The sequence below is a fragment of the Globicephala melas genome, chromosome X, assembly GCF_963455315.2.
Source record: "Globicephala melas chromosome X, mGloMel1.2, whole genome shotgun sequence".
NCBI lineage: Eukaryota > Metazoa > Chordata > Mammalia > Artiodactyla > Delphinidae > Globicephala > Globicephala melas.
Genome location: NC_083335.1, coordinates 91,139,169 through 91,152,550, shown reverse-complemented (window position 1 = coordinate 91,152,550; position 13,382 = coordinate 91,139,169). Strand labels below are relative to the sequence as shown.

The window sequence follows — 13,382 nt, the reverse complement described above, 5'->3', positions numbered from 1 at the left end:
TTCTAGGCCAGTTGGACAAATGCAAGTAAAAAGCAGCGAGAAAAGCTACTTGAGCTGATACGTCGTCTTGCAGAAGATGATAAAGATGGTGTGATGGCACACAAAGTGTTGAACCTCCTGTGGAATCTGGCCCATAGTGATGATGTGCCTGTAGACATCATGGACCTGGCTCTCAGTGCCCACATAAAAATACTAGATTATAGCTGCTCCCAGGTGAGGTTGTGCTGCCTTGCTCACTTTTTGTGACCCTTCTCGTTCACCATGAGGATGGCTTAGATATAGAATAGTTCCAGATTTTTCTGACATTGTTATTTTTGAAGTGATCTTCAAGAATTGACATACTTTGTTCATGTAGGTCTCTCTTCCTCTTAGGTCTCTATGTCTAAGTTTTGTGCATCATCTAAAAGCAGTTTAGTCTTCTTAGTAGAAAGACGGTATGAACAAAACAAGTAATATAGTGGTGGTAGTGTCAGATGTATGGTGCTGAAATACCAGTTTCAAATATCAGTAGATCATATAAGATATTAAAGTTGATTATGGACTTTAGAGGTAAGAGAAGTTAGGTTTTCTTTGCTTCTTACGGAAGTTAAGAAGAATTAGTAGAACTTCCTAAACACTAAAACATTTAGTGCCTTCCCTATGAGCAGATCAACAGCTTCCCTACATTCTAACTTCTAGCATGTGTATCTTTTTAATTCATGGTAAAATGAATATTGCTGAGTAACTAATTTCCTACTTGTTAAAACTATTTCCTATACTAATGAACTGAAATTTAGATAAGAACTAATAGCTCACGTAGGTGTTTTCTTTTTTTTTTTTACTGCACTTGTACTAGTAGTTCATTAAGTATTTAGTATACCAAATAGTAATAAGAACCTTGAGTTTAAATTATTTCATTAAAGAGAGACACAAACACAAAATAAAAATAATCTGTACTTAAAATTGTTAGGTACACAAACCTACATTTCTGATTATTATTGACTCAGGGAAGGAGTAAAGTAAAGTATGAGAAGTAAAATATATCTGAAGTTATTTTGATTTTATAACATTAATTTTTAATTGCTTATCCCTGTTTCTGTCTCTTTCTCTCCTTGTGTGTGAATTTATTTTTGGTGAATTTTTTTCACTCAGTTGCCGTACTATTTTCTTGGTAAAACATAAAGTTTCAATGTTCCTTACTATGCTAAAAACAAACCCATACAGAGTAACAATTGGAGTTACACGTTATTGCTGGATTTTATTATGTGGTAGACTCTCCTAATACATTGATTAAAGCTAAATGTCTACCTCCTGGCAACTTAAAATCAAACTTTTCAGTGTGCTTAATACCTTTCTGTAGATATATCTGAATCCGTGTCATGTTGAGTTTTTATAATAGTGTTTTACTTGTGGGAGTTTTGGTAGTATATGTGGAATAAAAATGTACTTAAAAGCAGCTTTTTATTATTCTTTACTGCAGTTACAGCATAATGTGTATGATGCTAATCTTAAAAGCTCTATTTTGTAATTCTCAAACTAATTTGAAGGTGGAATTCTCCTGAGTATTGACCTATATAAAACATTGAAATTGTTTTTTAAGGACCGTGACACACAGAAGATCCAGTGGATAGATCGCTTTATAGAAGAACTTCGTACAAATGACAAATGGGTAATTCCTGCACTGAAACAAATAAGAGAAATTTGTAGTTTGTTTGGCGAAGCACCTCAAAATTTGAGGTAAGGCTTTTAGCAGAAAATTTCAATATTTTTATTTATGTATTTTCTTGAAAAGAAACGGCATTGTCAGTTGGTGAAAGCGAGTTTTAAAAAAGAAAATTACAGTGGGGTGACAGGACGCTTACACATGGATTAAATTTGAACAAAAGAAGATTCCTTTATCATATCCACCTCTCTTATTGAAGAGGAAGTAAGACACAATTTAGTGTTAAGTATCAGAATAAAGATGATAATATTGCTTTCATGTTATCTTTTCCAACTCTTATAACAAGAAAGTACAAGAACAGATTATTCCAGTAACTAAAGTTTGGCATGTAAGATATTTAAAGTCGGCTATTTAACAAACTTTAGCTAAAATAAATCAGGAAGTATTTTTAAACTATACCTGTCATCTTTCATCATTTGAACATACCTGAAATCTAGTGTTTGAAATTAACTTTAAAAACTAACTATTTAAAAAGCCAATAGGTTTATTTTACTGTGAAAACTTCTGTAGTATGACATTTCAAAGTTAATAAAACGTTAAAACATTGCAAAGTAAACCAATTATGGAAATATAATGTCTGTAAGAAATATATAATACGGATTAGGGTAGATCCAGGCAAAAAGGGAAACAAAGCAGGAAGGATAAAATGCAGTGAGGAATGAGATTAATAGATACAACACATGCCACTGAAATTATCTGGCATACTTGATGGAAATAAGAGATAATTCTGTACTTTGAATGCCTAATAAATAAAATTTTAACAAAAGCACTTTCTTTGATTAAATTCTCCACTACATTTACAACATAATCTTTGTGGTGCTAATGTTACAAGAAATGTTTCTATTTTATAATTCTGGAAATAATCATGTAAACTTGTAAGTGCTTTGGTACTACTGTAGTATGGGAGAAGAAATCAGTCATTGATTTTCCCATAGTGTGAAATTGGAGAATATTAATGCATAGTTTTTGTATGAAGGAAGAATAGTGGAATTAATGTCTTATTTTTGAGGCATTGATTATTTTCTTTTAAATAGCTTAATATTGTCATTAAAGAAAATAAATGGCCCAAAGTTAATTCTCTTATAAAGGAAACCATTTTAAGTGTTTAAATTAGTATCTTGGAATTTAGATTGTATAAGCTCTTTCGATTACAACAGAGTTTAATTGCCTAATTATATTGTTAAGTTCTTCTCGTTTCAGTCAAACTCAGCGAAGTCCCCATGTATTCTATCGCCATGACTTAATCAATCAACTTCAGCACAATCATGCCCTAGTTACTTTGGTAGCAGAAAACCTTGCAACTTATATGGAAAGCATGAGACTATATGCTAGAGGTATGTATTGTAAGCTAACATGAACTATGAAAAATAACAGCAGTTTCCCTTACCAGCGTTTTTTTTTCATCAGTTACCTTAGAAGTGACAACAAATGTATTTTTAAAGATGCGAGGTAGTTGATTTTATAAACTGTGTTCCTTTATGAACTTGTGATCCACTTTTACTCCCAAATCTTACACACTCTAAACTCCAGGCCAGCATTTCAAGGCTCTTTACTAAGTGCTTGCCTTACCCACTCTCCTTGTTTAAGTTGATTTATTTTTCTTCCCTGCCTGGGAGCTCTGCCTGCCTATACTACAATTGGTTGTTACCTTCCTAGGTATGTACCTGACTCATTTTCATCCTTTGTTTCCTTACTACCACCACCGTTATCTTTTCAAGAAAACTTTTGTCTAAGTCTGTTCTTGCAAATACTATAGTTCTTTTGTAATCCTAAGTCCATGTTTCATAAGTTCTTCAGACTTTACGAATTAAAAGTTTATAAGAAAGAGATCCGAGGCTACTAGAATCCACATGTTTACATTGGTTTCAAAGTGTGGATTTGTTTTAACATGTTAAGGTAAAGATTTCTGTGGTGTCAACAGTCCGTTTTTAAGCGCCTGCTGTATGTGGAGCTCTGTTTCAATGTGCTTTTGCCCTCTGACAGTTGTGTCTGAGTCTGTGTGCTAGGGTACAGATGGGTTCTTAGTACATATTCCTCTGTCTTATGCCAAACTCATAGGCCCCAAAATAAACCCCAGAACTATCTTGTAGGTTTAAGTTTCTTCACATTGCCATAGAAAGAAAACTTTATATTACCACAGAGATAGAATTGAACATAATGGTTACTGAACATACCACTCCTTTAACATGTTATAGTAGAGTCTGCAGAAGCCAATATACGTATTAAAAATGAGGATATTTCTAATACTCATTATTTGAAGAGTTAGACTCTTGGCATTGTTGAATAAAATCCCAACCAAGGTGCTTATAAATCACAAGGTTTTTGCTTTGCTTAACACTTACGGTACATACATACATTCCCATATATAAAACTCAGATAAACATAATTGAAAAACTAAGCAGCTCTCAAGATACCTGAACTGATTTTGTTGACTCTGTTCTTCCATTTACCACTCTGGGCCAGCTGAGTCCTCCTAGTTAATAGATTGCATAGCCGGTTTAAGCATCAGGCAACTGATAGGCACCAGGCAATAATCTTTTATCATTTCAGTCCTAAGTTCCATCTAAGTAGCATGATAGAATAATCAGGGCAACATAGGCATGCAACCATATGATTTATGTTATATACCAAATGCAAACAAAATCTGAGAGAGGCAAAAGAGGTTTGCATGTAGTACTCCCAAGCATTCAAACATCTCGGCTCAGTTTAATGTAACTCACATTCTGTTATGATGCCACCTCTTCTTGATGGTACAAAGCCCTCACAGATGCCAATGCAGGCCTTCCCCCCAAATGAAGCCTTAATATAAACCACACGTGTTGCATTGCTAATTTTTACTTAATTTATTTGCATGTGGTATTTCATTTAATTTCATTGTCAGAGGTTGAGAATCCTGCTCTCGAGGCTATCAGGAGATGATACATGTACAGTTCAGCCTCACTAGGGTTTTCTTTTCCTTTGTAGTCAAATTCTACATGAGTCATTGCTTCCAGTTTCCCTTCTTATATTGTCTGTATCTTCACAAAGTAAGAGATGTGAATCTGCATAGTAAGATTGCCTAGATTTGAAACATGACCTAACATATTAGGTGTATGACCTTGAACAAGTTATTTATGCTAGAATAATGCCTGGTACATAGTAAGCCCTTGAATTTTTGTTGCTACTGTTATGTTCCCCTGACTTAATTGACACCATACCTTCTAACTATCTTTGATACCTTTTCTTCCTCTATTGTAGTAATATTCTGATTAATACTGATCAGTCTCCAGATACTTAAATATGGGGGAGAAAGTAATTTTTAAAGCTAGTAAAATTTTCCTTGTTAAAACAAACTTTTCACACCATTTGGAAATCGATCAACCACCGATTTCCAAATTTGCAATTCAAAAATAAATTACGTTTTAGCCTCTATATAATGAAAGTGTTGCATGGATCCCATTAGGTATGAGACATTATTCAGCAGGATAACATCAGGCTTCTAGTTTACTGATATTCTCAATTTCTGATAAGTATTTCACCAGTATTATTTGTCCTGCCAATGTTTCATCTGTACTAGTATCTTAAGCTTTGGCGGGGTGGGGTGGGGTGTGTGGCGACATTTCCTCAATAGTATGGTCAGCCGATTCTGCCTCCTGTTTTAACATTATTTAGATAAAGTAATGAACTTACTAAAATTATCTTCAATATTTACTCATGTGTTCTTATTGCCTTCAAGCATTGGTGCTTACCAAGTCATTTTTTAAAAGTTTTTTTATATGCATACAACACAGTATAAAACCATCTCTCAGTTTTCACTTAAGGTTTACCTTATTGGTAGGATAGACTTTGTACTGGCTTGAACACTTATAAAAGTTTTATTTACCATTTTTCCTGGTTTCTGGATAGAGTTGGAGGACTTGTCTTTATTGTAGATCACATTTTTGCATTTTGTCTTCTGAGGACTGCCACTTTCAATTACCTCCTCATATACAAGGAAACCCCAATAAAATTAACAACTGATTTATCAGAACATTGGAGGCCAGAAGGCAGTAGGGCAACCTTTTCAAAGTGCCAGGGGCAGGGAAGGGACTTGACAACTAAGGACCTTACATTCAGCAAAACTGTCTTTCAGAAATGAAGGCAAAGTAAAGACATTCTCAAACGTTGCGATAATTTGTTGCTAGCCAACTTGCCTTTGAAGAAATATTAAAGGAAGTAATTAGGCTGAAAGCAACTGACAGCAGACAGTAATTCAAAGCCATGGGGGGTGGAGGGGGGAATAGAATACCTGAACAGTATAAACCCATAAACTGTACCTAAAAGATATCGGTAGAATACTCCACCCGAAAACAGCAGAATGTACGTTCTTCTCATGTATATACAGAATATCCTCCAGGATAGACCATACTCTAGGCTATAAGCAAGCCTTATTAACTTTAAAAGCATTGCAATTATACAAGTAGGTTTTTTGTACGCAGTGGAATTAAATTATAAATTAAAAAGTAAATTTGGGAATTTCATAGGTGTATGGAAAGTATACATTCTTTACTAACCAGTGGGTCAAAGATGAAATGCCAAGTGAAATGAGAATATGCTGAGATGAATGAAAAAGAACAAAATGTCACAACTTACAGAGTGTTCCGAAATCAGTGCTTAGAGGAAATTTATACTGCAGAATTCCTGTATTAAAGAAGAAAGACAGCAAATCAGTAACATTTCACCTTCAAAAGGTAGAATAGAGAAAACTAACCCGAAAACAAAAAGGAATTAATAAAGATTAGAGCAGAAATAAGGGAAATAGAGAAGAGAAAATCAATGAAACTGAAAGTTGGTTCTTTGAAAAGATCAGCAAAATTTACAAACCTTTTGTTAGGCTTAGTTGTGAAAGTCAAAAAGGAGAGGCCATCACCACTAACCTTAACAAAAATTTAAAAAATAAGAGAATGCCAGATTACTGAAATTGACTCAAGAAGCAATTGAAAATTTGAATAGATGTATAACAAGTAAAAAGATTGAATTAGTAATCAAAAAACTTCCCACAAAGAAAAGCCCAGAACCAGGTTTAGTGAATTTCATTAGTGAATTACTGAATTTACTGAATATTTAAAGAAGAATTAACACCAGTCCTTCACATATTCTTTCAAAAAGAGGAATACTTCCAGGCTCATAGTATGAAGCCATTATTATCCTGCTACCAAAATAATACAAAGACATCAAAAGAAAATTGCAGATCAGTATACCTTGTGATATAGTCAAAAGTTATCAAAAAAAACAAGCAAACAGAATCCAGCAACATATAAAAAGGATTATGCACCAGGGCCAAATGGAATGTATCCCTGTAACACAATGTTGATTTGACACCCCAAGTCAATTGTAATATACCATATTAATAGAATAAAGGGCCCAAACTATGAGATCATCTCAGTAGATGCAGAAAAAGCATTTGACAAAATCCAACACCTTTGATTATAAAAACATTCAGGAAACCAGGAATAGAAGGAAATTTCCTCAACCTGATAAAGGGCATCTCAAAAAACCTACAGCTAACATCATACTTAATGGTGAAAGACTGGCTGCTTTCCTCTTAGGATTAGGAATGAGACAAGGATGTCCACTCTAGTCCCTTTTATTTAACATTCTACTGGAGATGTTAGCGAGATCAACTAGACATGAAAAAGAAATAAAAAGCATCCAGATTGGAAAAGAAATTGTAAATTATGTCTAATAGATAACACCATCTCATATACAGAAAATTCTAAAGAATCTGCTAAAATTTATTAAAACTAATAAATGAGTTCCCCTAGATTGCAGGAATTAAGATCAATATACAGGAACTTCCCTGGTGGTCCAGTGGTTAAGACTCCACGCTCCTGGACTTCCCTGGTGGCACAGTGCTTAAGAATCCGCCTGCCAATGCAGGGGACACGGGTTTGAGCCCTGGTCTGGGAAGATCCCACATGCCACAGAGCAGCTAAGCCCGTATGCCACAACTACTGAAGCCTGTGTGCCTAGAGTCCATGATCTGCAACAAAGAGAAGCCACCGCAATGAGAAGACTGTGCACCGCAACGAAGAGTAGCCCCCACTCGCCACAACTAGAGAAAATCCACACGCAGCAACAGAGACCCAATGCAGCCAAAAATAAATAAATTTAAAAAAATAATAATGACGAGCCAGTTCATGTTAGCCTTAGCCATAAGCTCACTGATCTCTTTATTTATTTAGAGCTGAATGTTTATGGGCAGAACCACCAACCATCTTGTTTATGTTTTATAAGCCCGGAAACTGCTCTGTGGCGAAGTGTAGGGCTCCTCTATTCCTATTTAGCATAGAGGGATCTTCTTACTTCTTGACTTTTCTTGATTATTGTTTGGCTTTCATTGAATGTTTTCAAATCTCTTCCCTATGTTCAGGGTCCCAGCTCTTGATAAAGTGCTGCCACCTAAATAAAAGGGAGAGGATGCTAAAACTAGTGGGTAAAAGTTTGATAGACAAGCTATTTACATAGTCTCAAAGTATGTCCCCACAAATTAATTAAAAAGGAAAATAGTAACTTTACAGTGGAGAAACCTGGTGGAAACCACATCGACCAGGTGATCAAAGTTGCCATGAATACTGCCGCAGAATGACATACGCTGTTCCTCCTGATAATGATTCTTTGAGGAGGATATAGGGTTACTTCTGTGGTACTCTTTGTTGCCAAAATGCCTAGCCTGAATCTAATCATGTGGAAGCATCAGAGAAGCCCACATTAAGCAACATGCAACAAAATTGGCTCATAGTTTTATAAAAGGTCAAGAAATAAAAAGAATGTTGAATTCTCCAGATTAAAGAATTAGCGTGACAGCTGAAAGCAGTGTGTACTTAATCTTGGATTTGGGGTAAAGAAGGCATAAATGGACATTACTGGTAAAATTGGAGATATTTTTTGGTTATCTTAATTTGGGAGGGGGGCAGTTGGGCAAGGATGCTCCTGGAATTTAGTGGGTAGAGGGCTGGGATGCTGCTACATATCCTACACTGCTGCATAGGGCAGTTCAACACAGCAAAGAATTATCCAGCCCCAAATGTCAATAATGTGCTGTTGAGAAGCCTTGGGTTAGATAATACAATACTATTGTATCAGTGTTAATTTGATAATTGTGTGTGGTTATGTAAGAGAATGTCTTTGTTATTCAGAAATGTTCATTGCAGTATTTAGGAATAAAAGGACATGTCGCCAAGTTACTCTCAAATGGTTTAGAAAAATTACACACACACACATACATATATGTGATGATTAGTTAAGCAAATGGGGCAAAATGTAAACGACTGGTGATGCGAGTAAAGGTCGTAAGTGTTTCTTATATTATTTTTTAAACTTACTTTTGAAATTATTAAAATTTCCCCTAAAAAAGAACCTGACAAACAAAACTGTGTGTAAACTCCTTGTTAAGGAAAAAAGTCCATCATTTATTCAGGTACTTTGACTGATGCTCTGAAAAAGAAAATTGCTACATAGTGGAATAGAATTCTACTCAATTTCTTGAGAAAACCTCTTGAGAAGTAGTGCTTCAAGTCCTGAGCCCTAATGAAATTGACTTTTTTGGGGAGTAGACAATATGTGTTTAGGACTTGGGTAGATAGCAGTATTATGTGGAAGTAGAAAGCAGGTAGTCATAATACACTGGGCTGCTTTTCTTCACCAAAGCATCAAAAGATGTTTCTAAACATTGTAAGTGGTCCATCTTTACAACATGTTAAGATTTTGTTCAGAGAAGAAACCTCACTGTATTTGAAGGCATTTATTGGACTTCCCTGGTGGCACAGTGGTTAAGAATCCGCCTGCCAATGCAGGGGGCACGGGTTCGAGCCCTGGTCCAGGAAGATCCTATATACCGCAGAGCAACTAAGCCCGTGCGCCACAACTACTGAGCCTGCGCTCTAGGGCCTGCATGCTGCAGCTACTGAGCTGAGTGCTACAACTACTGAAGCCTGCACGCCTAGAGCCCATGCCCCGCAACAAGAGAAGCCACCGCAAGGAAGAGTAACCCCTGCTCACCGCAACTAGAGAAAGCCCGCGTGCAGCAACAAAGACTCAATGCAGCCAAAAATAAATTAATTTAAAAAAAAATTAAGACATTACCATTACTATGTCTAAAGCGTCACACACAATCAGAATTCTTTGGCACTAGCATACACATACCATAAGATCCAGGGTATGGAAATACCAGTAATTAATGCTAATTAAATTATACAATTTCTTTTTAAAAAATTACATAATTTCTTATTCCTGCATAACTTGCCTCAACTTTCTGGAAGAAATGTCACTGATTCCCAAGTAGTTGAAAGCACGTGTTCAGAACATTTGCTTCAGCTTTCTTCTGCTCTAAGCCACAAATTAACTTGACCATTTCCAGATCATATATGGCTTTTTCCGATAAAATAAAAACAAAAAAACACTGTCCAACGTGTTTTTAGGACTGGAGGTGCTTTTAAAGATTTTTTTTGCTCTGGTCTTTCATTGCAAACACTGTGAGACTTTTTTCTTCCATTGTAGGGTATACTCTAATGAAAGTAAAACCAAAGGGTTTACTAGCTTTATTTTATTAAAATTTTTTTAAGGAATTTCCAAATTAAGCTAGGCCTAGTGACCAATATATACCCATCATTGTGCTGTGATAGAAGGGTAGGTTTTCTTAAATTTATCTGAGAATGTTCAAGGCTTTCATAACATGCTGGTGGTGATTATGGTATGATAACTTCATTATGTAGAGTAGCATCTTGCGTTAACTCTAACTTCCTAGATAGAGGTTGGTAATATGATTTTTTTATAATATAGGCCACTCAGGTCAGTCTTAGGCTGTAATCAGAAATTCATTATGTATGAAAATTGGGCGAAGGTGTTGTATGAAGAATTATTTTTGACAGCACATTTAACAGACTATTTTCTTTTGGTTATGTGAAAGGAAAGGTTATTTTGGTTGGGAAAAAGGAGATGGATAGAAACTACCAGTAATTAGTAAATTTCATGTTGCCTTTTAGTGATAAAGGATTAACGACTTTTTAACTGACTTCCTTTGATTAAAGTCAGCAATGATATGGATAACCATGTGTATAATGCAAGATTTTTCTTAATTTGCAGACCATGAAGACTATGACCCACAAACTGTGAGGCTGGGAAGTAGATATAGTCATGTTCAAGAAGTCCAAGAACGGCTTAACTTCCTTAGGTTTGTTTTAAACAATTGGTGTTGCTCTTTTTAAGACAAATAAAGAATACCAAGTTGATATGCTGTATGACTAGGTCTTTGTTAGGTGGCTCTTGCCATATTTTATTTCCCCATGTGGAAATCATTACATGAAAGTCACAGGACATTTCCCTATGTGTTCATTATTAAATATTTTTAAATTATTGGCTGAGTTTTAACTTTTCTTCTTTGACTGCAAAGAAGTATTTTGAAGAGAACACATTTAAACCTTTTGTATATAGACTTCTGGTCTTCATATTTGTTTATATTTATTTTTAAAGAAGAGATTTCCATATTTTGACAGAACCAGGTAGAGAACCATATTGTCTATGATATCATAGACAGTAAGGAAATGGGGAGAAAAGGCTGTTGGACCAGCACCCTAAAAGAGTGATTGAGTTCTTTGGTGCCTCATTTATCCTAACAGTGGCTGACAAAGGCAGTCTGGAGTCATACGTTAACAACATTATTCTGATGGGGATGAAGAAAAGAGGTTTATTCCCTTAAGCCAAAGTTAAATGTAGTCCAAGGCTTGATTTACTCATAGATGTTTAGCTTTTAATGATTATACACTTGTAGATTTGAAATTGTTAAAATTTTTTATGATGAGAGGTTTCTTGTGAATTCAGAAACCACATCATATAGCAGAAGAGCTTATTCAGATCATAAGCATGCTGAAGGAAATGCCCAGATTATCAGAAAATCTATTGCATTTATTATTTTGATACACTGGGGAATTTTCTCCTGGGCTACATTAATTATAGGCTTACATTTATTGAATTATGTGCTTACTTGGAAGCATTGACATAAGTAGGTACATTAAGATTTTAACTTGAGGGAAAACTCTAGACACCAGATTTTAAGAAATTTGGCATTTGTTTAAAGTGAAGTGGTTTTGTGTGTGTTTTGTTTTTCAACCATCTAGATGGAAGGACCTTCCTCCCCAGATTGAGAATCATTGCCATAGTGAGCCATTGTTATTGATTGGTGTGTGTTGTATCTTAGATTGCCTAGAACAGAAGGGTGGTTATCAGCTCTTTTGCTAAATTAAAGTTTGGGATCAGAGAACTTGTTTTTAGTCCTTGCTCTATTAGTACCTATCTATATGACCTACAGCAATTCTCTCAAGGGATGGGAACCGAACTTGACTATGTATTTGGCTTGTGTTAAATGCTTTACATAGCAGTGCAGGGAGGCAGGTATTATCCCAGTTTGATTAATAAGAAAACTGAGATTCGCATGGCTTAAATTAGCTTGTTTGAAATCACACAACCAGCATATCATAGTGCTGCACTACTCAAGTAGGTGTATCTGACTTAAGTCTATGCTCTTTCTATTAGACCAGTGATTTTTCAAACCTACCTTGGAGCCTTAGGGCTTCTGAGGAGCTTCCTCCAAGATTTCTGGACAGGCAGTAGAGGTTTTATCCCCATTTCTCACTTCTTTCCTCCTCTTCCCAACAATTGAAACATCTCTGCTTTTATTTTTATACATTGGCCTTGCAAATGGAATTTTTGCTTGAAGAAAGTTTTCTGCTGCTGTTTTTAAAAACCAAAACAAAACAAAATACAACTCAAAACTGAAAACAACTGTATTTTATCATATTGGACCTCAGTTTCCTATCTGTAAATTAAGAGGTGACAGGGTTAGGTGGGACAGGTGCTAGAAGCCCTCTTTAAGCTCAGCAATACTATGAAAATATCAAAGACACTAGAATTGATAACTCAAAATGCTTTGAAATGAAGAGGGAACCTTAAATACATTCACCTTGCTATGTAATTGGGAATGGAGCCACCATTACATTAGCTAAAGATTGTGTTAAGTTCTTCAGAATAAAATGAGATGTTTATTCTCTTGTCATTCAGAGATGTGGCAGACAGGGTGGGTGGATGAATGCTAAAAGAAAAAGAAAGCTAACTGAAGAAACTAGTTGAAACAGAATTCACTTGAACTAAACCTATAGTCCCAAAACTAAAAAGACCCTCGAGAATGCCACTGAATAATTAATAAGCATCCTGTTGAGTTTTGACATTAAAAAGTTTAAAATATGTCAGTTATTCTGTTCAGTGTGGCCAAGTACTGAGTGATGAATATTAGATCATCATCAAATATTAAAATTTAAGCAATTTTAACTCTTCAGCGTTGATAAGTTGGTTATCTATAAAGTCACATAATAGAATATCTCTTTCTCCAGTGATACCATATAAGCACAATGCTAAATCTCAGGTAACCTATTAAACATACTTTCAGAATGGCTGTTTCAAAGATGAAACTGTTTAAGTTCAGGGAACAAATCTTTTTTTCTCCCAATGTGTATCCTTTTATTTTATTTTTATTGAAGTATAGTTGATTTACAGTGTTTCACGTGTAGAGGGAACAAATCTTTTTTTCAGTTTAGGTCCAGTGACGTAGCAGAGTTCCTGGCACATTGTAGGTGCTTAATATGTGCTTGTTGAATGAATTAATATCTAG

The 13,382-nt window shown here is 35.3% G+C and overlaps 1 protein-coding gene across 2 annotated transcripts in view; it reads left to right on the top strand.

Annotated features, from left to right (window-relative positions):
* Positions 1-13,382, top strand: part of USP9X (ubiquitin specific peptidase 9 X-linked) — a 126,982-nt gene that overhangs the window by 53,067 nt on the left and 60,533 nt on the right. Inside the window, exons 12-15 of one of the 2 annotated variants that reach the window (XM_030834942.2) lie at positions 7-213; positions 1,580-1,716; positions 2,903-3,036; positions 10,805-10,892. In XM_030834942.2, the coding sequence (XP_030690802.1) occupies positions 7-213; positions 1,580-1,716; positions 2,903-3,036; positions 10,805-10,892 (566 nt within the window). Of the gene's footprint in view, positions 1-6; positions 214-1,579; positions 1,717-2,887; positions 3,037-10,804; positions 10,893-13,382 lie in introns of both variants that reach the window. The other variant, XM_030834941.2, reaches the window with a different exon arrangement.